Source organism: Oncorhynchus keta, chromosome 23, assembly GCF_023373465.1.
Source record: "Oncorhynchus keta strain PuntledgeMale-10-30-2019 chromosome 23, Oket_V2, whole genome shotgun sequence".
Classification (NCBI taxonomy): domain Eukaryota; kingdom Metazoa; phylum Chordata; class Actinopteri; order Salmoniformes; family Salmonidae; genus Oncorhynchus; species Oncorhynchus keta.
The window spans coordinates 3,413,850-3,441,378 of NC_068443.1; the positions used below are offsets into that span (position 1 = coordinate 3,413,850).

At 43.1% G+C, this 27,529-nt stretch overlaps 1 protein-coding gene across 1 annotated transcript; it reads right to left on the reverse strand.

Moving 5' to 3' along the window:
- Nucleotides 1–395: 395 nt before the first annotated feature.
- On the reverse strand, nucleotides 396–27,529 carry LOC118402468 (very-long-chain enoyl-CoA reductase-like). Its single transcript, XM_052477368.1, has 12 exons — nucleotides 27,195–27,529; nucleotides 26,806–26,857; nucleotides 24,113–24,157; nucleotides 13,507–13,610; nucleotides 10,592–10,707; nucleotides 9,030–9,135; nucleotides 8,198–8,270; nucleotides 8,059–8,102; nucleotides 4,382–4,439; nucleotides 4,080–4,168; nucleotides 3,006–3,051; nucleotides 396–2,459 (listed from the first exon to the last, which is right to left on the reverse strand). The coding sequence occupies exons 1-12, from the start codon at nucleotides 27,348–27,350 to the stop codon at nucleotides 2,332–2,334; spliced, it is 1,017 nt and encodes a 338-aa protein (XP_052333328.1). The 5' UTR covers nucleotides 27,351–27,529; the 3' UTR covers nucleotides 396–2,331.

The window sequence follows — 27,529 nt, forward strand, 5'->3', positions numbered from 1 at the left end:
ATTTAAGGAACAGGGGTATTATTAAGGAACAGGGGTATTATTAAGGGACAGGGGTATAATTAAGGGACAGGGGTATAATTAAGGAACAGGGGTATTATTAGGGAACAGGGGTATAATTAAGGAACAGTGGTATATTTAAGGAACAGGGGTATAATTAAGGGACAGGGGTATTATTAAGGAACAGGGGTATATTTAAGGAACAGGGGTATAATTAAGGAACAGGGGTATAATTAAGGAACAGGGGTATATTTAAGGGACAGGGGTATAATTAAGGGACAGGGGTATAATTAAGGAACAGGGGTATAATTAAGGGACAGGGGTATTATTAAGGGACAGGGGTATAATTAAGGAACAGGGGTATTATTAAGGAACAGGGGTATTATTAGGGAACAGGGGTATAATTAAGGAACAGGGGTATTATTAAGGGACAGGGGTATAATTAAGGGACAGGGGTATAATTAAGGAACAGGGGTATAATTAAGGAACAGGGGTATAATTAAGGAACAGGGGTATAATTAAGGAACAGGGGTATAATTAAGGAACAGGGGTATAATTAAGGAACAGGGGTATAATTAAGGAACAGGGGTATAATTAAGGAACAGGGGTATAATTAAGGAACAGGGGTATAATTAAGGAACAGGGGTATTATTAAGGAACAGGGGTATTATTAGGGAACAGGGGTATAATTAAGGAACAGGGGTATTATTAAGGAACAGGGGTATTATTAAGGAACAGGGGTATTATTAAGGAACAGGGGTATAATTAAGGAACAGGGGTATAATTAAGGAACAGGGGTATTATTAAGGAACAGGGGTATTATTAGGGAACAGGGGTATAATTAAGGAACAGGGGTATTATTAAGGGACAGGGGTATAATTAAGGGACAGGGGTATAACTAAGGAACAGGGGTATAATTAAGGAACAGGGGTATAATTAAGGAACAGGGGTATTATTAAGGAACAGGGGTATAATTAAGGAACAGGGGTATAATTAAGGAACAGGGGTATAATTAAGGAACAGGGGTATAACTAAGGAACAGGGGTATAATTAAGGAACAGGGGTATAATTAAGGAACAGGGGTATTATTAGGGAACAGGGGTATAATTAAGGAACAGGGGTATAATTAAGGAACAGGGGTATTATTAAGGAACAGGGGTATAATTAAGGAACAGGGGTATAATTAAGGAACAGGGGTATAATTAAGGAACAGGGGTATTATTAGGGAACAGGGGTATAATTAAGGAACAGGGGTATAATTAAGGAACAGGGGTATAATTAAGGAACAGGGGTATAATTAAGGAACAGGGGTATTATTAAGGGACAGGGGTATAATTAAGGAACAGGGGTATAATTAAGGAACAGGGGTATAATTAAGGGACAGGGGTATAATTAAGGAACAGGGGTATAATTAAGGAACAGGGGTATAATTAAGGAACAGGGGTATAATTAAGGAACAGGGGTATAATTAAGGAACAGGGGTATAATTAAGGAACAGGGGTATAACTAAGGAACAGGGGTATAATTAAGGAACAGGGGTATAATTAAGGAACAGGGGTATAATTAAGGAACAGGGGTATAATTAAGGAACAGGGGTATAATTAAGGGACAGGGGTATAATTAAGGAACAGGGGTATAATTAAGGAACAGGGGTATTATTAGGGAACAGGGGTATAATTAAGGAACAGGGGTATTATTAAGGAACAGGGGTATAACTAAGGGACAGGGGTATAATTAAGGGACAGGGGTATTATTAGGGAACAGGGGTATAATTAAGGAACAGGGGTATAATTAAGGGACAGGGGTATAATTAAGGGACAGGGGTATAATTAAGGAACAGGGGTATAATCAAGGAACAGGGGTATAATTAAGGGACAGGGGTATAATTAAGGAACAGGGGTATAATTAAGGACCAGGGGTATAATTAAGGAACAGGGGTATAATTAAGGAACAGGGGAATTATTAAGGAACAGGGGTATTATTAAGGAACAGGGGAATTATTAAGGAACAGGGGTATTATTAAGGAACAGGGGTATACTTAAGGAACAGGGGTATTATTAAGGAACAGGGGTATAATTAAGGAACAGGGGTATAATTAAGGAACAGGGGTATAATTAAGGAACAGGGGTATTATTAAGGAACAGGGGTATAATTAAGGAACAGGGGTATAATTAAGGAACAGGGGTATAATTAAGGAACAGGGGTATTATTAAGGAACAGGGGTATTATTAGGGAACAGGGGTATAATTAAGGAACAGGGGTATAATTAAGGAACAGGGGTATAATTAAGGAACAGGGGTATAATCAAGGCTCCTGTTGTTAACCCTGGCTGGCTCAAAGGAACAAAGGGATGATAGCTGATCTTAGTTCAGGGTACTCTGTGAACTCTCTGATGTACATCTTATGTTTTCCCCGTGCCCAGATCGTCATCTGGATGAAGCCCAGCAACGTGAACAGGGCCACTGAGGAAAGAGAGAGACACGACAGTTAGTTAGTAGAAATTGGTGACTAAAACTTAAACAAAGGAATGGAATTGACTCTTTAGTATCACACGTACTTATGTCAGTCTTTCAATTTCAATCTTTATCGAGACAGTACAACATAACAGAACTGGCAGTGTACCAGAATAACCTTTATTTATATAATATTTACAGAGTACAACGTAACTGGTATGACAATCTCTCCCACGGGTGGCTATATTTCTATGCGTTTTCTCATTCTGCACTTCGTAAGTGAGTGGGACGGGTGTGGCTTTGTGACAACGATCACATAATCAAATACGATTTGATTTGAAGAGCAGCTTTTTCACCGATTTGACAGCTCCAACGCGATTGTTCCCTGTCAAAACATCGAGCTATGCAGGTGTCGGCTTATCAACGGTTAACGCTTGATCTGATCTGAATCTAGTGCTTAGTATTATGAAAATACGTGTTTGTAAACATGTGTAAGCAGCTTCTAACATTTACCACCTAAGTACACATGAAACGATGAAAGATGTGTAGTTTTACCTGGAACACACTGTGTCATGATGGAGAAACTCAACCACGTCCCCACCTGACGAATCAAAACATATACAGTATCAGTCAGAAGTTTGGGACGCACCTCCTCATTCAAGGGTTTTTCTTCATTTAGACTATTTTATACATTGTCGAATAAATAGTGAAGATGTAAAAACTATGAAATAACACATATTCAATCATGTTGTAACCGAGAAAGTGTTTGATTGACTGATCTTCATGTCTTAAAGTAATGACGGACTGTCGTTTCTCTTTGCTTATTTGAGCTGCCATAATATGAACTTGGCCTTTAACCAAAAAGGGCTATCTTCTGTATACCACCCAGCACAACTGATCAGCTCTAACACATTAAGAAGGAACGAAATTCCACAATGCATTCCAGGTGACTACCTCATGAAGCTGGTTGAGAGAATGCCAAGAGTGTGCAAAGCTGTCATCAAGGTAAAGGGTGGCTACTTTGAAGTACCTAAAACATAAAATATATTTTGATTTGTTTTAACACTTTGTTGGTTACTACATGATTCCATATGTGTTATTTCATAGTGTTGATGTCTTCACTATTATGCTACAATGGCAACTTAAGTCTAGACTCTCCTGTGTGTCTAAGTCAATAGAGCACAACACTTGCAACACCAAGGGTTGTGGGTTCAATTCCCGCCTGGGCCAGCCATACTTAAATGTATACATACAAGACTGTGTTAAAGTAGCTTCTGAGAGCGCAGGCAGTGCCCTTGAGGCCATCTCCATTTTGAAGTAGTTCATTTTAGTAAACAAACTGAAAAGGGGCACACTGCCATCTAGAGTGTGTCTGTTTAAACAAGTATACAGACAAGGTTGGTGATTTGCTGAAACTTGCAGTTATGGAATGTTTGCTGACGAATATAATTCATTGGATGATCCCTCCTGATGACCTGCATGGAATTATGGGATCCTTCCTTAACCCATAAGACGTTCCACCCAGATGACTACTTCAGAATTGTGAAAAATCCTCAATGGCACTGCTCAGGTTAAAACAAGCTATTGGGCTCCAGAGTCCTCTTATCTATCTCTGTGAGTTTGACCCACCTCATAGGTGTAGTTGGGACATGACACGAAGAAGAAGAGCCATGTGAAGGGGTTCCTGGTGGGGTAAGGGATCCGCTTGGGCCTCAGACCTAGTAGACAGCAGGACACAACTGTGAGAAGATGTGATTCATCATGGAAATATTTTCTCAGCTGGCAAACTACCACACAGATGTTGCTGACTCAACTAGTAATTTGTGAGAAATATTTGAGGAACTTGCTCCCTATTACCTATCTTGGCTATGACATCGTTCTGGAATATGCCATCAATACAACACATTCAGAAATGCTGGAAGGCAACTCACCATTACAGCCCAAGTTATTGAGAGCCAAATTAATTGAGAAGTTTCCAGCTTCACAGAGCTGGGAGTACAAAGAAAGACAGAAAGAAAGAAAGAAAGAAAGAGAGAAAGAGAAAGAGAGAGAGACAGAAATATATAAAGAGAGAAACACAGAAAGGTTAAAAGAAAGAGAGAAATACATTTTTTGGGAAAGAAGCCATTTCTGAAGACAGATGATGAAGAATGATTTCCTCTGTTGTTCTGAACTCAATGAAAACACAATGAGGCTGAGAGATATAACATTAGGCTACATACCATAAACACCACCAACACAGAATAGATTTAGAGATTAGGCTACATACCATAACCACCACCAACACAGAGTAGATTTAGAGATTAGGCTACATACCATAAACACCACCAACACAGAGTAGATTTAGAGATTAGGCTACGTACCATAACCACCACCAACACAGAGTAGATTTAGAGATTAGGCTACATACCATAAACACCACCAACACAGAGTAGATTTAGAGATTAGGCTACATACCATAACCACCACCAACACAGAGTAGATTTAGAGATTAGGCTACATACCATAAACACCACCAACACAGAGTAGATTTAGAGATTAGGCTACATACCATAAACACCACCAACACAGAGTAGATGTAGAGATTAGGCTACATACCATAACCACCACCAACACAGAGTAGATTTAGAGATTAGGCTACATACCATAAACACACCACCAACACAGAGTAGATTTAGAGATTAGGCTACATACCATAAACACCACCAACGCAGAGTAGATTTAGAGATTAGGCTACATACCATAACCACCACCAACACAGAGTAGATTTAGAGATTAGGCTACATACCATAACCACCACCAACGCAGAGTAGATTTAGAGATTGGGCTACATACCATAAACACCACCAACACAGAGTAGATTTAGAGATTAGGCTACATACCATAAACACCACCAACGCAGAGTAGATTTAGAGATTAGGCTACATACCATAAACACCACCAACACAGAGTAGATTTAGAGATTAGGCTACATACCATAACCACCACCAACACAGAGTAGATTTAGAGATTAGGCTACATACCATAACCACCACCAACACAGAGTAGATTTAGAGATTAGGCTACATACCATAACCACCACCAACACAGAGTAGATTTAGAGATTAGGCTACATACCATAACCACCACCAACACAGAGTAGATTTAGAGATTAGGCTACATACCATAAACACCACCAACACAGAGTAGATTTAGAGATTAGGCTACATACCATAAACACCACCAATGCAGAGTAGACTTAGAGATTAGGCTACATACCATAAACACCACCAACACAGAGTAGATTTAGAGATTAGGCTACATACCATAAACACCACCAACGCAGAGTAGATTTAGAGATTAGGCTACATACCATAAACACCACCAACGCAGAGTAGATTTAGAGATTAGGCTACATACCATAAACACCACCAACGCAGAGTAGATTTAGAGATTAGGCTACATACCATAACCACCACCAACACAGAGTAGATTTAGAGATTAGGCTACATACCATAACCACCACCAACACAGAGTAGATTTAGAGATTAGGCTACATACCATAAACACCACCAACACAGAGTAGATTTAGAGATTAGGCTACATACCATAAACACCACCAACACAGAGTAGATTTAGAGATTAGGCTACATACCATAAACACCACCAACACAGAGTAGATTTAGAGATTAGGCTACATACCATAACCACCACCAACACAGAGTAGATTTAGAGATTAGGCTACATACCATAACCACCACCAACACAGAGTAGATTTAGAGATTAGGCTACATACCATAACCACCACCAACACAGAGTAGATTTAGAGATTAGGCTACATACCATAACCACCACCAACACAGAGTAGATTTAGAGATTAGGCTACATACCATAACCACCACCAACACAGAGTAGATTTAGAGATTAGGCTACATACCATAAACACCACCAACACAGAGTAGATTTAGAGATTAGGCTACATACCATAAACACCACCAATGCAGAGTAGACTTAGAGATTAGGCTACATACCATAAACACCACCAACACAGAGTAGATTTAGAGATTAGGCTACATACCATAAACACCACCAACGCAGAGTAGATTTAGAGATTAGGCTACATACCATAAACACCACCAACACAGAGTAGATTTAGAGATTAGGCTACATACCATAAACACCACCAACGCAGAGTAGACTTAGAGATTAGGCTACATACCATAAACACCACCAACACAGAGTAGATTTAGAGATTAGGCTACATACCATAACCACCACCAACACAGAGTAGATTTAGAGATTAGGCTACATACCATAAACACCACCAACACAGAGTAGATTTAGAGATTAGGCTACATACCATAACCACCACCAACACAGAGTAGATTTAGAGATTAGGCTACATACCATAACCACCACCAACACAGAGTAGATTTAGAGATTAGACTACATACCATAACCACCACCAACACAGAGTAGATTTAGAGATTAGGCTACATACCATAACCACCACCAACACAGAGTAGATTTAGAGATTAGGCTACATACCATAAACACCACCAACACAGAGTAGATTTAGAGATTAGGCTACATACCATAAACACCACCAATGCAGAGTAGACTTAGAGATTAGGCTACATACCATAAACACCACCAACACAGAGTAGATTTAGAGATTAGGCTACATACCATAAACACCACCAACGCAGAGTAGATTTAGAGATTAGGCTACATACCATAAACACCACCAACACAGAGTAGATTTAGAGATTAGGCTACATACCATAAACACCACCAACGCAGAGTAGATTTAGAGATTAGGCTACATACCATAACCACCACCAACACAGAGTAGATTTAGAGATTAGGCTACATACCATAACCACCACCAACACAGAGTAGATTTAGAGATTAGGCTACATACCATAAACACCACCAACACAGAGTAGATTTAGAGATTAGGCTACATACCATAAACACCACCAACACAGAGTAGATTTAGAGATTAGGCTACATACCATAAACACCACCAACACAGAGTAGATTTAGAGATTAGGCTACATACCATAACCACCACCAACACAGAGTAGATTTAGAGATTAGGCTACATACCATAACCACCACCAACACAGAGTAGATTTAGAGATTAGGCTACATACCATAAACACCACCAACACAGAGTAGATTTAGAGATTAGGCTACATACCATAACCACCACCAACACAGAGTAGATTTAGAGATTAGGCTACATACCATAAACACCACCAACGCAGAGTAGATTTAGAGATTAGGCTACATACCATAAACACCACCAACACAGAGTAGATTTAGAGATTAGGCTACATACCATAAACACCACCAACGCAGAGTAGACTTAGAGATTAGGCTACATACCATAAACACCACCAACACAGAGTAGATTTAGAGATTAGGCTACATACCATAAACACCACCAACGCAGAGTAGATTTAGAGATTAGGCTACATACCATAAACACCACCAACACAGAGTAGACTTAGAGATTAGGCTACATACCATAAACACCACCAACGCAGAGTAGACTTAGAGATTAGGCTACATACCATAAACACCACCAACACAGAGTAGATTTAGAGATTAGGCTACATACCATAAACACCACCAACGCAGAGTAGATTTGGAGATTCCCATACGCTGTAAGACACATACAGCACCTTAAGCAGCAGAACCATCTATCAACACAGAGTTGTCATCCATTCATTCATTTGTTGGTTGAGAGTGGTACTCACATGGTGGAGTGTAGAGGGGGTGATTGATGTAGTAGGCTAACCAAGCAGAAAATCCCCAGTAGTACAGGCAGTTCTGAGAGAAGAACAGTATAGTATATAATAGAAAATAATATAATAATATAATATAGTATAGTATATAATAGTATAGTATATAATAGTATATAATAGCATATAATAGAATAGTATATAATAGAAAATAATATAATAATATAGTATAGTATATAATAGTATAGTATATAATAGTATAGAATAGCATAGAATATAATAGAATAGAATAGAATAGCATAGAATAATATATAATAGAATAGAATAGTGTATAATAGAATAGTATATAATAGAATAGAATAGTATATAATAGAATAGTATATAATAGAATAGTATAGAATATAATAGTATAGTATAGAATAGAATAGAATATAATAAAATAGTATATAATAGTATAGTATAGAATAGAATAGTAGAGAATAGAATAAAATAGTATAGAATAGAATAGAATAGTATAGAATATAATAGAATAGTATCCCTCCATCCCATGACATCTCAACACCAGAGGCCAGACATCAGATGTTTCGATACAAGGTGGGAAGATCACCACCTAACAACAAAAGCCCAACGCCAGCATCTATCTATCAGATCATTTAGCCTGACTACGTTTTAATTCAGTTTTAAGAGATGAACATTCACAAGTGTTTAACCAGGTTTATTTAGCCAGGTAAGTCACTGAGAAAAAGGATCTTATAATTAAACTTTGATCATTGACCAATTGAACAGCTACACGTAAACACTATTGAATTCCCGAATGTTTTAGGCGCCAGAGTTCGGTGGAACTGACCCTCATGATGGTTTGCAGTGGCAAGGTGCCGTCTGAGAAGCGATGAATGAAGACGGTTTCCAACAGCCTTCTGAAGTAGTGGAAACAGTGACACACACACGCCAGCCTACAGCAGTAGGGAGAAGGGGGTAGAGAAGGGGGTAGAGTGGGGGTAGAGTGGGGGTAGAGAAGGGGGTAGAGAGGGGGTAGAGTGGGGGTAGAGTGGGGGGTAGAGAGGGGGTAGAGAAGGGGGTAGAGTGGGAGTAGAGAAGGGGGTAGAGTGGGAGTAGAGAAGGGGGAAGAGTGGGGGAAGAGAAGGGGGTAGAGTGGGGGTAGAGAAGGTAGTGGTAGTAGTAAAGAGGACAAGAGTGGGGGTAGAGAAGGGGGTAGAGATGGGGGTAGAGAAGGGGGAAGAGAAGGGGGTAGAAAAGGTAGTGGTAGTAGTAAAGAGGACAAGAGTGGGGGTAGAGAAGGGGGTAGAGTGGGGGTATAGAAGGGGGTAGAGAATGTAGTGGTAGTAGTAAAGAGGACAAAAGAGGGGGTAGAGAAGGGGGTAGAGTGGGGGTACAGAAGGGGGTAGAGTGGGGGTAGAGAAGGGGGTAGAGTGGGGGTAGAGTGGGGGTAGAGAAGGGGGAAGAGAAGGGGGAAGAGAAGGGGGAAGAGTGGGGGTAGAGAAGGTAGTGGTAGTAGTAAAGAGGACAAAAGAAGGGGTAGAGAAGGGGGTAGAGTGGGGGTAGAAAAGGGGGTAGAGTGGGGGTAGAGAAGGGGGTAGAGTGGCGGAAGAGAGGGGGGTAGAGAAGGGGGTAGAGAAGGGTGTAGAGTGGGGGTAGAGAAGGTAGTGGTAGTAGTGAAGAGGACAGAAGAGGGGGTAGAGAAGGGGGTAGCGTGGGGGTAGAGAAGGGGGTAGAGAAGGTAGTGGTAGTAAAGAGGACAAAAGAGGGGGTAGAGAAGGGGGTAGAGTGGGGGTAGAGAAGGGGGAAGAGTGGGGGAAGAGAAGGGTGTAGAGTGGGGGTAGAGAAGGGGGAAGAGTGGGGGAAGAGAAGGGTGTAGAGTGGGGGTAGAGAAGGGTGTAGAGTGGGGGTAGAGAAGGGGGAAGAGTGGGGGAAGAGAAGGGTGTAGAGTGGGGGTAGAGAAGGGGGTAGAGTGGGGGTAGAGAAGGTAGTGGTAATAGTAAAGAGGACAAGAGAAGGGGTAGAGAAGAGGTAGAGTGGGGTAGAGAAGCTATCATTATTTTGTAGTTGACCTTTTGACCCAAGGTGAATTGACTGACAGCATGTTCTCTTTCACAGCAACGACACAGACATTCTAGACTATTGTAGCAACCTTAACTCAATACCTAGAGACCTCGTCAAGAGATTCAGATCTCTTGGCATAAAAGCTAAGGTGTCGGGTTGACAGTCGCTGGACCCGGGTTCTAGTCCCGGTCGGGGCTACCCCCAAATATAGCTACATTGGTGTCAGAAGTGTGAATGCACCTGTGAGGCCATCGGAGAAGAGTACAGAGAAACTTGAGGACAAACTCTCCCGAAGGAAGCCGCTGAACCAGTCGGGGCTACCCTTGGAATTTGCTACCATATACGTACGTGACCACTGAGCAGGGATTCGAGGTATAGTCATCTTTCTGCTCGTAGATGTTGAGGAGATGGAGGAAGAAGAAAAGGTAGATGAAGAGAGGTCCGATGCACTCCGTCAGAAACACCTGTACAGGAGAAGAGAAGTCAGATACACCTGTCCAGGGGAAGAGAGGTCACATACACCTGTTCAGGGGAAGAGAAGTCAGATACACCTGTTCAGGGGAAGAGAGGTCAGATACACCTGTTCAGGGGAAGAGAGGTCAGATACACCTGTACTATACACCTGTACAGGAGAAGAGAGGTCAGATACACCTGTTCAGGGGAAGAGAGGTCAGATACACCTGTTCAGGGGAAGAGAGGTCAGATACACCTGTTCAGGAGAAGAGAGGTCAGATACACCTGTTCAGGGGAAGAGAGGTCAGATACACCTGTTCAGGGGAAGAGAGGTCAGATACACCTGTTCAGGAGAAGAGAGGTCAGATACACCTGTTCAGGGGAAGAGAGGTCAGATACACCTGTTCAGGGGAAGAGAGGTCAGATACACCTGTTCAGGGGAAGAGAGGTCAGATACACCTGTACTATACACCTGTACAGGAGAAGAGAGGTCAGATACACCTGTACAGGAGAAGAGAGGTCAGATACACCTGTTCAGGGGAAGAGAGGTCAGATACACCTGTTCAGGGGAAGAGAGGTCAGATACACCTGTTCAGGGGAAGAGAGGTCAGATACACCTGTTCAGGAGAAGAGAGGTCAGATACACCTGTTCAGGAGAAGAGAGGTCAGATACACCTGTTCAGGGAAGAGAGGTCAGATACACCTGTTCAGGGAAGAGTCAGATACACCTGTTCAGATACACCCTGTACTATACACCTGTACAGGAGAAGAGAGATCAGATACACCTGTACTGTTCAGGAGAAGAGAGGTCAGATACACCTGTACAGGAGAAGAGAAGGTCAGATACACCTGTACACAGGAGAAGAGAGGTCAGATACACCTGTTCAGGGGAGAGAAGAGAGGTCAGATACACCTGTTCAGGGAAGAGAGGTCAGATACACCTGTACTATACACCTGTACAGGAGAAGAGAGGTCAGATACACCTGTTACAGGAGAAGAGAGGTCAGATACACCTGTTCAGGGGAAGAGAGGTCAGATACACCTGTTCAGGGGAAGAGAGGTCAGATACACCTGTTCAGGGGAAGAGAGGTCAGATACACCTGTTCAGGGGAAGAGAGGTCAGATACACCTGTTCAGGGGAAGAGAGGTCAGATACACCTGTTCAGGGAAGAGAGGTCAGATACACCTGTTCAGGAGAAGAGAGGTCAGATACACCTGTTCAGGAGAAGAGAGGTCAGATACACCTGTTCAGGAGAAGAGAGGTCAGATACACCTGTTCAGGAGAAGAGAGGTCAGATACACCTGTTCAGGAGAAGAGAGGTCAGATACACCTGTTCAGGAGAAGTTCAGAGGTCAGATACACCTGTACAGGAGAAGAGAGGTCAGATACACCTGTTCAGGAGAAGAGAGGTCAGATACACCTGTTCAGGAGAAGAGAGGTCAGATACACCTGTTCAGGAGAAGAGAGGTCAGATACACCTGTTCAGGGGAAGAGAGGTCAGATACACCTGTTCAGGAGAAGAGAGGTCAGATACACCTGTTCAGGGGAAGAGAGGTCAGATACACCTGTTCAGGGGAAGAGAGGTCAGATACACCTGTTCAGGAGAAGAGAGGTCAGATACACCTGTTCAGGGGAAGAGAGGTCAGATACACCTGTTCAGGGAAGAGAGGTCAGATACACCTGTTCAGGAGAAGAGAGTTCACATACACCTGTTCAGGGAAGAGAGGTCAGATACACCTGTTCAGGGGAAGAGAGGTCAGATACACCTGTACAGGAGAAGAGAGGTCAGATACACCTGTACAGGGGAAGAGAGGTCAGATACACCTGTTCAGGAGAAGAGAGGTCAGATACACCTGTACTATACACCTGTACAGGAGAAGAGAGGTCAGATACACTTGTACAGGAGAAGAGAGGTCAGATACACCTGTTCAGGAGAAGAGAGGTCAGATACACCTGTACTATACACCTGTACAGGAGAAGAGAGGTCAGATACACCTGTACAGGAGAAGAGAGGTCAGATACACCTGTTCAGGGGAAGAGAGGTCAGATACACCTGTTCAGGAGAAGAGAGGTCAGATACACCTGTACTATACACCTGTACAGGAGAAGAGAGGTCAGATACACCTGTACAGGAGAAGAGAGGTCAGATACACCTGTTCAGGAGAAGAGAGGTCAGATACACCTGTACTATACACCTGTACAGGAGAAGAGAGGTCAGATACACCTGTACAGGAGAAGAGAGGTCAGATACACCTGTTCAGGGGAAGAGAGGTCAGATACACCTGTTCAGGGGAAGAGAGGTCAGATACACCTGTTCAGGGGAAGAGAGGTCAGATACACCTGTTCAGGGGAAGAGAGGTCAGATACACCTGTTCAGGAGAAGAGAGGTCAGATACACCTGTTCAGGAGAAGAGAGGTCAGATACACCTGTTCAGGGGAAGAGAGGTCAGATACACCTGTTCAGGGGAAGAGAGGTCAGATACACCTGTTCAGGGGAAGAGAGGTCAGATACACCTGTTCAGGGGAAGAGAGGTCAGATACACCTGTTCAGGGGAAGAGAGGTCAGATACACCTGTTCAGGGGAAGAGAGGTCAGATACACCTGTTCAGGAGAAGAGAGGTCAGATACACCTGTTCAGGGGAAGAGAGGTCAGATACACCTGTTCAGGGGAAGAGAGGTCAGATACACCTGTTCAGGGGAAGAGAGGTCACTGATAGGCAACATGTCCGCTCACTGTTTGCTGTTCCCAGAAAACAGTACAGTGAGGAACAGCACCTTGTCCAATATCCCAGAAATATTGTGGTCTCACCATGGTCCACCCCAGCTGCGGTCCCAGGTCGTGGAAGAACATTGTTACCGTGGTTCCCACCGGTAGATTCTCCAATACCTCATCATCCTTCAGGGACTCCCCATCTGACAAAATGTAGTGTTGTCATGGTTACAGTTCTGTATAACAAGATGATTTATTTAGCAGCCGTTTCCTGGTCACAGATTAAAACCTAGTCCTGGACTAAAAAGTACTTTCAACAGACAATCTCCATTGATTCTTGCTTTTCAGTCCAGGACTGGGCTTGGTGTCTCGGGGAAACGGAATCTAACTGTTTATTGAAAGAGATCTACACATAAGGGATAGTGGTGAATCGTGTTGATTTTCTGAATAGACAGGGAAGAAAGACATTAGGACATTCAACCCCCCAGTCTTTAGCAGTGAAGTCACAAGCTATGCTGGTCGACTACTGCATAGCAATCTAGCTGTGCCAAAAGCCCTGAGCCTGGTTTCCCAATAACGATGGAATTGAGGTCAAATGCATCGCTAAAACACTAAGGAAAGACGATGCATTTAGCACCCGTTCTCTCTGCGCGATGTTTTGGGGAACTCATGTTACACTTACCTGAGTGTTTTAACGATGCGTCGTTTCTACAACCGACAAAAAGATTTAACATGCGTTTCCCAAAACACCACGCAGAGAGAACGGACGCTCAGTGCATGGTTGGCACATGTGTCAATACTGATAGGGACGAAAGAAATGGAGCGCGGCTCTCGGATAGCACCTACACATTATATTTAATTCACAAAACTGATGACGGCTGTAGAGAAGACATTGGCAACTTTGTATTTGTAGTCAACTTTGTTCTGAAGTTATCGGTGGTCAACAGATGGGATAAATCACGTGAGTCTAATATTGAACGACACACTTTGAGTGTGTTGTTTCTATCAGTGGTCTGAGACAGGTGTCAGATTTACAACCCGTTTTCAAGTGCAACGTTAACAACGATGGTTTTGGGGAAACAGCTCTGAGATTTAACGATGCTCCTACGAAGCTTCTAACCACACCAACGATTAATATATTGACGTATATATTTCAAATACATATGTACTAATTTTAGAATTAAATATATCTAGTACCGGTCGGACTTTTTGCCTCCAGAACAGCCTTAATTATTCAATCATTGCTCAGTTGGTATCAAGAGACCTACTTCAAAGTGTGCCAGGAAAACATTCCCCACACCAGTACTCCACCGTCACCAGTCTGTACCGTTGACACCAGGCAGTATGGAGCCGTGGACATATGCTGCTTATGCCTAAGGGTTGTTATGGTGACCGTATTACCGCCACACTGGTGGGCACAAGTCATGATGGCAGTCAAATTCCATGTGACTGTTTATTCACGGTAATTAGGCTTCTCCAAGCTCTGATGCTGCTAATGGTTATAAGTAGTCTACCAAACTTGCTAACTGCCTGGTACTCAGCACTCTATTGTCCCCCTAATCACACTGACATCAATACAAATGTATATTTTTTAAAACTAATCAAACACTTCATGAGCTCATGTTCCGTAACATTTCTATAGGCTATGCAATTGGGTGAGAAAACAGAGTGATGGCCTCTAATAAAAAGAAGAGAATCCCATCAGCTTTATATAGGCTAGGCCTACTATATTTATTTCTAAATTTTCCTAATATTTAAATACATTGCTTCTCTTTACAAGAGGAGTATAGCCTACCTGGCTGGCATGACAATTATCCAAGGCAAAAGCATCCTCCATTCGCTAGTTAAGTGCATAGATGACTCTCGCTAGTTAAGTGCATAGATGACTCTCGCTAGTTAAGTGCATAGATGACTCTCGCGAGTTAAGTGCACAGATGACTCTCGCTAGTTAAGTGCATAGATGACTCTCGCTAGTTAAGTGCATAGATGACTCTCGCTAGTTAAGTGCATAGATGACTCTCGCTAGTTAAGTGCATAGATGACTCTCGCTAGTTAAGTGCATAGATGACTCTCGCTAGTTAAGTGCATAGATGACTCTCGCTAGTTAAGTGCATAGATGACTCTCGCTAGTTAAGTGCATAGATGACTCTCGCTAGTTAAGTGCATAGATAACTCTCGCTAGTTAAGTGCATAGATGACTCTCGCTAGTTAAGTGCATAGATGACTCTCGCTAGTTAAGTGCATAGATGACTCTCGCTAGTTAAGTGCATAGATGACTCTCGCTAGTTAAGTGCAGAGATGACTCTCGCTAGTTAAGTGCATAGATGACTCTCGCTAGTTAAGTGCATAGATGACTCTTTTTCCTGCCCCTGTTTCTGGACAGGTAAATAATAATGGTACATTTTAAATAAAAACAAATTTCACATAGATATTATTTAGATATAGATAGATATTATATGATGTAGATATTAATTATTATTTATTTAGTAAAGACAAGATTAAAACAATAATATAATAGTAATATACAGTATTATCATTTTTATGTTTTATTTAACGTGTATTTAACCTTTGTTTAACTAGGCAAGTCAGTTAGGAATAAATTCTTATTTACAATGACGGCCTACCAGGTGGGAAAGGGCAGTCATCTGTGAATCTTTTGGGGCGGTGTGCGAACTGGAGTGGGTCTAGGGTTTCGGGGAGGATGGTGCTGATGTGAACCATGACCAGCCTTTCAAAGCACTTCATTGCTACCGACGTGAGTGCCACGGGGCAGTAGTCAATAAGGTAGCCTACTGGCAGGAAGCCTACTGGCAGGAAGCCTACTGGCAGGAAGTCCACTGGCAGGAAGCCTACTGGCAGGTAGCCTACTGGCAGGTAGCCTACTGGCAGGAAGCCTACTGGCAGGAAGCCTACTGGCAGGAAGTCTACTGGCAGGAAGCCTACTGGCAGGTAGCCTACTGGCAGGTAGCCTACTGGCAGGAAGTCTACTGGCAGGAAGTCTACTGGCAGGAAGCCTACTGGTAGGTAGCCTACTGGCAGGTAGCCTACTGGCAGGAAGTCTACTGGCAGGAAGTCTACTGGCAGGTAGCCTACTGGCAGGAAGACTACTGGCAGGTAGCCTACTGGCAGGTAGCCTACTGGCAGGAAGTCTACTGGCAGGAAGTCTACTGGCAGGAAGTCTACTGGCATGAAACCTACTGGCAGGAAGTCTACTGGCAGGAAGTCTACTGGCAGGTAGCCTACTGGTAGGTAGCATACTGGCAGGAAGTCTACTGGCAGGAAGTCTACTGGCAGGAAGTCTACTGGCAGGAAGCCTACTGGCAGGTAGCCTACTGGCAGGAAGCCTACTGGCAGGTAGCCTACTGGCAGGAAGTCTACTGGCAGGAAGCCTATTGGCAGGAAATCTACTGGCAGGTAGCCTACTGGTAGGTAGCATACTGGCAGGTAGCCTACTGGCAGGTAGCCTACTGGTAGGAAGTCTACTGGCAGGTAGCCTACTCGCAGGTAGCCTACTGGCAGGTAGCCTACTGGGAGGTAGCCTACTGGTAGGTAGCATACTGGTAGGTAGCCTACTGGCAGGAAGCCTACTGGCAGGAAGCCTACTGGTTAAGTGAGTTATGGCAGTAACTGAAAGGTTTCTGGTTTGGCTCCCTGAACCAACTAGGTGAAAAGTCTGGCAATGTGCTCTTGAACCAGGCAAAACCCTACGCTTTGGTTAAAAGCCGTTGTTACATGACTAAAATGTAATCAGGCTTGACTTCCGTGCCCTGTTACTCTATCCTACCAAAGCTATGGCCCTCTGAGAGACCAGTGTTCAAATAGTACTTGTTTTCTTTCAATACCATGTTTGATTTAGCCTGCATGGAGTATCAGATGGGCAGGAATGCATGCACACAAACACACATATCTCATATCTCATAGCTACAGTCCTCTCTGTGACCTGCTATTGGCCAGCTAGTGCTTTTGGCACAGAACCTTACAAGACCTATCTGTTATGTCAGAGAAGTTCAGGTCATGCTCTCAGCTGTCCAGGCTCTTCGGGTGGTGTCAAAACATCATCAGGTTACAGCTATGTCTTCCAGTCCGTCATACGAGAGGTCATGTGACAAAAGAGAATGTGGGCACAGACTAGGGCAGAGTCACAAAATTTCATCAGCCGGTAATAACTGTCGCTCTCACGGTAATTGACCATTAATTAACGTAAACACATTTAGCCTTTAATGACTTCTACACACAGTCTACAAGCCACTGATGCAGACCTTTGTAACATCTACATTTTAACATGTCCAATAAATCCATGTAATATATTCTACACCTCCACAATAAATCCATGTAATGTATTCTACACCTTCACAATAAATCCATGTAATATATTCTACACCTCCACAATAAATCCATGTCATATATTCTACACCTCCACAATAAATCCATGTAATATATTCTACACCTCCACAATAAATCCATGTAATATAGTCTACACCTCCACAATAAATCCATGTAATATATTCTACACCTCCACAATAAATCCATGTAATATATTCTACACCTCCACAATAAATCCATGTCATATATTCTACACCTCCACAATAAATCCATGTAATATATTCTACACCTCCACAATAAATCCATGTAATATATTCTACACCTCCACAATAAATCCATGTAATATATTCTACACCTTCACAATAAATCCATGTCATATATTCTACACCTCCACAATAAATCCATGTCATATAATCTACACCTCCACAATAAATCCATGTAATATATTCTACACCTCCACAATAAATCCATGTAATATATTCTACACCTCCACAATAAATCCATGTAATATATTCTACACCTTCACAATAAATCCATGTAATATATTCTACACCTTCACAATAAATCCATGTAATATAGTCTACACCTCCACAATAAATCCATGTAATATAGTCTACACCTCCACAATAAATCCATGTAATATATTCTACACCTCCACAATAAATCCATGTAATCTACACCTTCACAATAAATCCATGTAATATATTCTACACCTCCACAATAAATCCATGTAATATATTCTACACCTCCACAATAAATCCATGTAATATATTCTACACCTCCACAATAAATCCATGTCATATATTCTACACCTTCACAATAAATCCATGTAATATATTCTACACCTTCACAATAAATCCATGTCATATATTCTACACCTTCACAATAAATCCATGTCATATATTCTACACCTTCACAATAAATCCATGTCATATATTCTACACCTTCACAATAAATCCATGTAATATATTCTACACCTTCACAATAAATCCATGTCATATATTCTACACCTTCACAATAAATCCATGTAATATATTCTACACCTTCACAATAAATCCATGTCATATATTCTACACCTCCACAATAAATCCATGTCATATAATCTACACCTCCACAATAAATCCATGTAATATATTCTACACCTCCACAATAAATCCATGTAATATATTCTACACCTCCACAATAAATCCATGTAATATATTCTACACCTCCACAATAAATCCATGTAATATATTCTACACCTCCACAATAAATCCATGTAATATATTCTACACCTTCACAATAAATCCATGTAATATATTCTACACCTTCACAATAAATCCATGTAATATAGTCTACACCTCCACAATAAATCCATGTAATATAGTCTACACCTCCACAATAAATCCATGTAATATATTCTACACCTCCACAATAAATCCATGTCATATATTCTACACCTCCACAATAAATCCATGTAATATATTCTACACCTCCACAATAAATCCATGTAATATATTCTACACCTCCACAATAAATCCATGTAATATATTCTACACCTTCACAATAAATCCATGTAATATATTCTACACCTCCACAATAAATCCATGTAATATATTCTACACCTCCACAATAAATCCATGTAATATATTCTACACCTCCACAATAAATCCATGTCATATATTCTACACCTTCACAATAAATCCATGTAATATATTCTACACCTTCACAATAAATCCATGTAATATATTCTACACCTTCACAATAAATCCATGTCATATATTCTACACCTCCACAATAAATCCATGTAATATATTCTACACCTCCACAATAAATCCATGTCATATATTCTACACCTCCACAATAAATCCATGTCATATATTCTACACCTTCACAATAAATCCATGTAATATATTCTACACCTCCACAATAAATCCATGTAATATATTCTACACCTCCACAATAAATCCATGTAATATATTCTACACCTCCACAATAAATCCATGTCATATATTCTACACCTTCACAATAAATCCATGTAATATATTCTACACCTTCACAATAAATCCATGTCATATATTCTACACCTTCACAATAAATCCATGTCATATATTCTACACCTTCACAATAAATCCATGTAATATATTCTACACCTCCACAATAAATCCATGTCATATATTCTACACCTCCACAATAAATCCATGTAATATATTCTACACCTTCACAATAAATCCATGTAATATATTCTACACCTCCACAATAAATCCATGTAATATATTCTACACCTCCACAATAAATCCATGTAATATAGCCTACACCTTCACAATAAATCCATGTAATATAGCCTACACCTTCACAATAAATCCATGTAATATAGCCTACACCTTCACAATAAATCCATGTAATATATTCTACACCTCCACAATAAATCCATGTAATATATTCTACACCTTCACAATAAATCCATGTAATATATTCTACACCTTCACAATAAATCCATGTAATATATTCCACGCCTCCACAATAAATCCATGTAATATATTCTACACCTTCACAATAAATCCATGTAATATATTCTACACCTCCACAATAAATCCATGTAATATATTCTACACCTTCACAATAAATCCATGTAATATATTCTACACCTTCACAATAAATCCATGTAATATATTCTACACCTTCACAATAAATCCATGTAATATATTCTACGCCTCCACAATAAATCCATGTAATATATTCTACACCTTCACAATAAATCCATGTAATATATTCTACACCTTCACAATAAATCCATGTAATATATTCTACACCTCCACAATAAATCCATGATTTATTTTAGACAGGTCTAAAGAAACATGATATGAAGAAAATGTAGTCTATTTCAGAAGAACAGAATAGAATCCTCTGAGTCAATCCTTCTGTTTGGTCCTGATCTGGCTGTGCCATACGGCTGTGGGCTACACTAGTTCATTTAGCAGACAAGATTTGCTGAGAATTCTGTGGCATTATTTTATATCATTTCATAGTATGAAGAATACAATTGAACAAAGCTGAATAAAATAGACAGAGTATGCACATGGATTTATGTGTTGAGAGGTTCATAAATGATACTCCTATATGCTTCATTTTAGAGTTGTTTGTGTACAAAGCTGTCATCAAGGCAACGGGTGGCTATTTTGAAGAATCTCAAATGTAAAATATGTTTTGTTTAACACTTTTTGGGGGGTTACTACATGATTTTCTTTGCTATTTCATAGTTTTGATGTCTTCACTATTATTCCACAATGAAAACAATTGTAAAAAAAAAATCAAGAAAAACCCGAGAAGGTGTTCTGAAACTGTTGTACTGATATAAACTGATATAAACAATGTGAGATAAACAATAATATTAACATTTCTATTGAAATGGTTACTTGCATAGTGGAGTCTTTATTTTATATATATATATTTTAATCCTTTATTTAACCAGGCAAGCCCGTTAAGAACAAATTCTGATTTACAATGACGGCCTACCAGAATGCAAAAGGCCTCCTGCGGTGACGGGGCTGGGATAAAATAAAATAAATAAATATAAATCAAAAATAAATATATATGTATTTAAACTCAGAAAAAAAAGAAACATCCCTTTTTCAGGACCCTTTTTCAGGACCCATAATTCGTAAAAATCCAAATAATTTAACACAGATCTTCATTGTAAAGGGATTAAACACTGTTTACCATGCTTGTTCAATGAACCATAAACTATTAATGCACCTGTGGAACGGTCGTTAAGACACTAACAGTTTACAGACGGTAGGCAGTGAAGGTCACAGTTATGAATACTTAGGACACTAAAGACCTCTTTAGGTCTTTCTACTGACTCTGAAAAACACCAAAAGAAAGGTGCCCAGGGTCCCTGCTCATCTGTGTGAACGTGTCTTAGGCATGCTGCAAGGAGGCATGAGGACTGCAGATGTGACCAGGGCAATAAATTGCAATGTCCGTACGGTGAGACGCCTAAGACAGCGCTACAGTGAGGCAGGACAGACAGCTGATCGCCCTCGCAGTGGCAGACCATGTATAAAAACACCTGCATAGGATCGGTAGATCCGAACTTCACACCTGCGGGACAAGTACAGGATGGCAACAACAACAACTGCCCGAGTTAGACATCACCGGCAACAACGTCGCCTATGGGCACAAACCCACCGTCGCTGGACCAGACAGGACTGGCAAAAAGTGCTCTTTACTGACGAGTCGCGGATGCTGGATCGATTTGGAGGTGGAGGCTCCGTCATGGTCTGGGGCAGTGTGTCACAACATCATTAGACTAAGCTTGTTGTCATTGCAGACAATCTCAACGCTGTGCATTACAGGGAAGACATCCTCCTCCCTCATGTGGTACCCTTCCTGCAGGCTCATCCTGACATGACCCTCCAGCATGACAATGCCACCAGCCATACTGCTCATTCTGTGCGTGATTTCCTGCAAGACAGGAATGTCAGTGTTCTGCCATGGACAGCGAAGAGCCCAGATCTCAATCCCATTGAGCACTCTTGGGACCTGTTGGATGGGAGGGTGAAGGCTAGGGCCATTCCCCACAGAAATGTCCTGGATCTTGCAGGTGCCTTGGTGGAAGTGTGGGGTAACATCTCCCAGCAAGAACTGGCAAATCTGGTGCAGTCCATGAGGAGGAAATGCACTGCAGTACTTAATGCAGCCGGTGGCCACACCAGATACTGACTGTTACTTTTGATTTTGTCCATCCCTTTGTTCAGGGACACATTATTCCATTTCTGTTAGTTACATGTCTGGAACTTGTTCAGTTTATGTCTCAGTTGTTGAATCTTGTTATGTTCATACAAATATTTACATGTTAAGTTTGCTGACAATGTATGACATTTGTTTTGATTTACAATGGACCATTATCATGCTCCAGGAGCAGGGTAAAAATACATGTCATCAATGCACATAATTAGAGAATGAGGACTGTTTTTCCCCTGGTTCATTTTCATGCTCGCCAGGTAGGCTATACTACTTTTGTAAAGAGAAGCAATGTGCTTAATATTAGGACATTTGAGAAATAAATATAGTAAGCCTAGCCTATAGAAAGCTGATGGGATCCTCCTATTTTTAATAGAGGCCATCACTCTGTTTTCTCATGCATTTATTATTTTTTCATTTTTTATTTATCTGTTATTTTACCAGGTAAGTTGACACATTCTCATTTGCAGCAACGACCTGGGGAATAGTTACAGGGGAGAGGAGGGGGATGAATGAGCCAATTGTAAACTGGGGATTATTAGGTGACCGTGATGGTTTGAGGGTCAGATTGGGAATTTAGCCAGCACACGGGGTTAACACCCCTACTCTTACGATAAGTGCCATGGGATCTTTAATGACCTCAGGGAGTCAGGACACCGGGGTTAACACCCCTACTCTTACAATAAGTGCCATGGGATCTTTAATGACCTCAGGGAGTCAGGACACCGGGGTTAACACCCCTACTCTTACAATAAGTGCCATGGGATCTTTAATGACCTCAGGGAGTCAGGACACCGGGGTTAACACCCCTACTCTTACGATAAGTGCCATGGGATCTTTAATGACCTCAGAGAGTCAGGACACCCGTTTAACGTCCCATCCAAAAGACGGCACCCTACGCAGGGCATTGGGATATTTTTTTTAGACGAGAGGAAATAGTGCCTCCTACAGGCCCTCCAACACCACTTCCAGCAGCATCTGGTCTCCCATCCAGGAACTGACCAGGACCAACCCTGCTTAGCTTCAGAAGCAAGCCAGCAGTGGTATGCAGAGTGGTATTGTTTATACCCTATATATAATTGTTTATACCCTATATATAATTGTTTATACCCTATATATAATTGTTTATACCCTATATATAATTGTTTATAACCTATATAAAAATTGTGCAACACAAGCTCATTGGCTAGCATGAAGTGTTTGATTATATTTTCCATTACATTTGCATTGACGTCAGAGTGATTAGAGGGACAATAGAGTGCTGAGTACCAGGCAGTTAGCCAGTCTGGGAGGCTACTAATGACCATCAGCAGCATTCGAGCTTGGAAGAAGCCTAATTACCGTGACTAAACGGTCACATGGAATTTGACTACCTTCATGACTCGTGACCGCCGGTGTGGCGGTAATACCGGTCACCGTAACAACCCATAGGCACCGGCTAGCCGTCCCAATAGGAAAACATTCACGTAATGACAAACAAGCTGTACACTGTTGACCCGCTGGTTACTTCTAGTGTTGAAATGTGTGATAATGTTGATATTGTTCGATATTTATATACAGTTGTATTTATAAAAATCTTCCTCCTGTCACTCCTGTCACTGTATATGTCCATGTGTATGTCAGTGACGAGAGCTTAAGGATTCAGAGGAGGACGTACCTGGGTGAAGTGACAAAGCCTGTCTGGCTGGGTACCATTTGGGATCTGTAACCATCACAAATGACTTTAGTCACTTCAGAAACATTATTAGGACATCATCAGGGTTGGGATCAATTCAGTCATTTCAGGAAGTAATGTGAAGTTCCGAATTCCAAATTTGGACAGGGCAGAGACCAGGCAGAGACTGGACAGAGACCGGACAGAGACCGGACAGAGACCGGACAGAGACAGGGCAGAGACCGGACAGAGACCGGACAGAGACTGGACAGAGACAGGGCAGAGACCAGACAGAGACCGGACAGAGACCGGACAGAGACTGGACAGAGACAGGGCAGAGACCAGACAGAGACCGGACAGAGACCGGACAGAGACCGGACAGAGACTGGACAGAGACAGGGCAGAGACCAGACAGAGACCGGACAGGGACTGGACAGAGACAGGGCAGAGACTGGACAGAGACTGGACAGAGACAGGGCAGAGACAGGGCAGAGACCAGGCGGAGACCGGACAGAGACTGGACAGAGACTGGGCAGAGACCAGGCGGAGACCGGACAGAGACTGGACAGAGACTGGGCAGAGACCAGTCAGAGACCAGGCAGAGACTGGACAGAGACAGGGCAGAGACCAGGCAGAGACCGGACAGAGACTGGACAGAGACAGGGCAGAGACCAGGTTGAGACAGGGCAGAGACCAGGCAGAGACCAGGCAGAGACAGAGACCAGGCAGAGACCAGGCAGAGACAGAGACCAGGCAGAGACCAGGCAGAGACAGGGCAGAGACAGAGACCAGGCAGAGACAGGGCAGAGACCAGGCAAAGACAGAGACTGGACAGAGACAGGGCAGAGACCAGGCTGAGACAGGGCAGAGACCAGGCAGAGACCAGGCAGAGACAGAGACCAGGCAGAGACAGAGACCAGGCAGAGACCAGGCAGAGACAGGGCAGAGACAGAGACCAGGCAGAGACAGGGCAGAGACCAGGCAAAGACAGAGACCAGGCAGAGACCAGGCAGAGACCAGGCAGAGACCGGGCAGAGACCGGACAGAGACCGGACAGAGACTGGACAGAGACTGGACAGAGACAGGGCAGAGACCGGACAGAGACCGAACAGAGACTGGACAGAGACAGGGCAGAGACCGGACACAGACTGGACAGAGACAGGGCAGAGCCTGGACAGAGACTGGACAGAGACAGGGCAGAGACAGGGCAGAGACCAGGCGGAGACCGGACAGAGACTGGACAGAGACAGGGCAGAGACCAGGCAGAGACAGGGCAGAGACAGAGATCAGGCAGAGACAGGGCAGAGACCAGGCAGAGACAGAGACCAGGCAGAGACCAGGCAGAGATCAGGCAGAGACCAGGCAGAGACAGAGACCAGGCAGAGACAGGGCAGAGACAGAGACCAGGCAGAGACAGGGCAGAGACCAGGCAGAGACAGAGACCAGGCAGAGACAGGGCAGAGACCAGGCAGAGACAGAGACCAGGCAGAGACAGGGCAGAGACCAGGCAGAGACAGAGACCAGGCAGAGACCAGGCAGAGATCAGGCAGAGATCAGGCAGAGACAGAGACCAGACAGAGACCAGACAGAGACCAGGCAGAGACAGGGCAGAGACAGGGCAGAGACAGAGACCAGGCAGAGACAGGGCAGAGACCAGGCAGAGACAGAGACCAGGCAGAGACAGGGCAGAGACCAGGCAGAGACAGAGACCAGGCAGAGACCAGGCAGAGACCAGGCAGAGACAGAGACCAGGCAGAGACCAGGCAGAGACCAGGCAGAGACAGGGCAGAGACCAGGCAGAGACCAGGCAGAGACAGGGCAGAGACAGGGCAGAGACAGGGCAGAGACTGGACAGCGACAGGGCAGAGACCAGGCAGAGACAGGGCAGAGACAGGGCAGAGACAGGGCAGAGACTGGACAGAGACAGGGCAGAGACTGGACAGCGACAGGGCAGAGACCAGGCAGAGACCAGGCAGAGACAGGGCAGAGACAGGGCAGAGACTGGACAGAGACAGGGCAGAGACCAGGCAGAGATCGGACAGAGACAGAGACAGGACAGAGACCAGGCAGAGACCGGACAGAGACAGAGACTGGACAGAGACCAGGCAGAGACCGGACAGAGACTGGACAGCGACAGGGCAGAGACCAGGCAGAGACCAGTTAGAGACTGGACAGAGACAGGGCAGAGACAGGGCAGAGACCAGGCTGAGACAGGGCAGAGACCAAGCAGAGACCAGGAGAGACCAGGCAGAGACTGGACAGAGACAGAGACAGGGCAGAGACCAGGCAGAGACCAGGAAGAGACTGGACAGACACAGAGACAGGGCAGAGACCAGGCAGAGACCAGGCAGAGACCAGGCAGAGACTGGACAGAGACAGAGACTGGACAGAGACAGGGCAGAGACCAGGCTGAGACAGGGCAGAGACCAGGCAGAGACCAGACAGAGACCAGGCAGAGACAGGGCAGAGACCGGACAGAGACCAAGCAGAGACCAGGAGAGACCAGACAGAGACCAGGCAGAGACAGGGCAGAGACCGGACAGAGACCAAGCAGAGACAGGGCAGAGACCAGGCTGAGACAGGGCAGAGACCAGGCAGAGACCAGACAGAGACCAGGCAGAGACAGGGCAGAGACCGGACAGAGACCAAGCAGAGACTGGACAGAGACAGAGACAGGACAGAGGCAGGGTACTCACAGATCTTATATAATAGACACTTGATCTCTCCAATAGTGGCATTAGGTTCCACCTGACAGAATACACAGCTATTACACATAAACAAATTGACATTAAGTATCTACTGTCCCAAATCCTCAGTTTCACAAAATTAAAGGGATCTATTGAATCCTCATCCGGGAAGTTCAGCTTCACAGCATGAATGAAATGTAGCAGACTTCATTCCCAGATTAAATAGAGCCCTAAAATCAGTACCGTAGTTTGCCTCATTATACAGAATAGAACTTGTGAGGACAAAAAGGGAAATGTCTGGTACAGTTACTACCTACTAACAGGTGAATTACAGAGTTTTTACTTTAGCAGCCAATGAAATGAAACGAGGGAAGTTGTTTATATTTTTTTTTACTTACCTTGTCCAAGTAGCAAAGCTTCAACTTCTTGGAATCCTGAATCTCCACCTCATAGAAAATATAATTCTTATCCTTTTTGGCCTTTCCTGCCGTCATACCATGGGCACATCTTGTCTTTATAAACTGGGCTACCACAAAAAGGCTTTTTAAATCCATGCTTCTAATGCGTACCTTCCAGGTGTGTGGTTTTCAGGCCCTATCTGCCCTGTGGTGTGTGACTGTCGGGCCCTAGTTGCTGTCTGACAAGGGGGTTAAGATAACCTCGACATGACTAACCCTGTGGTGTGTGTGTGCGTGTGTGTGTCTGTACGTACGTGGATGTGTGTGTGTGTGTG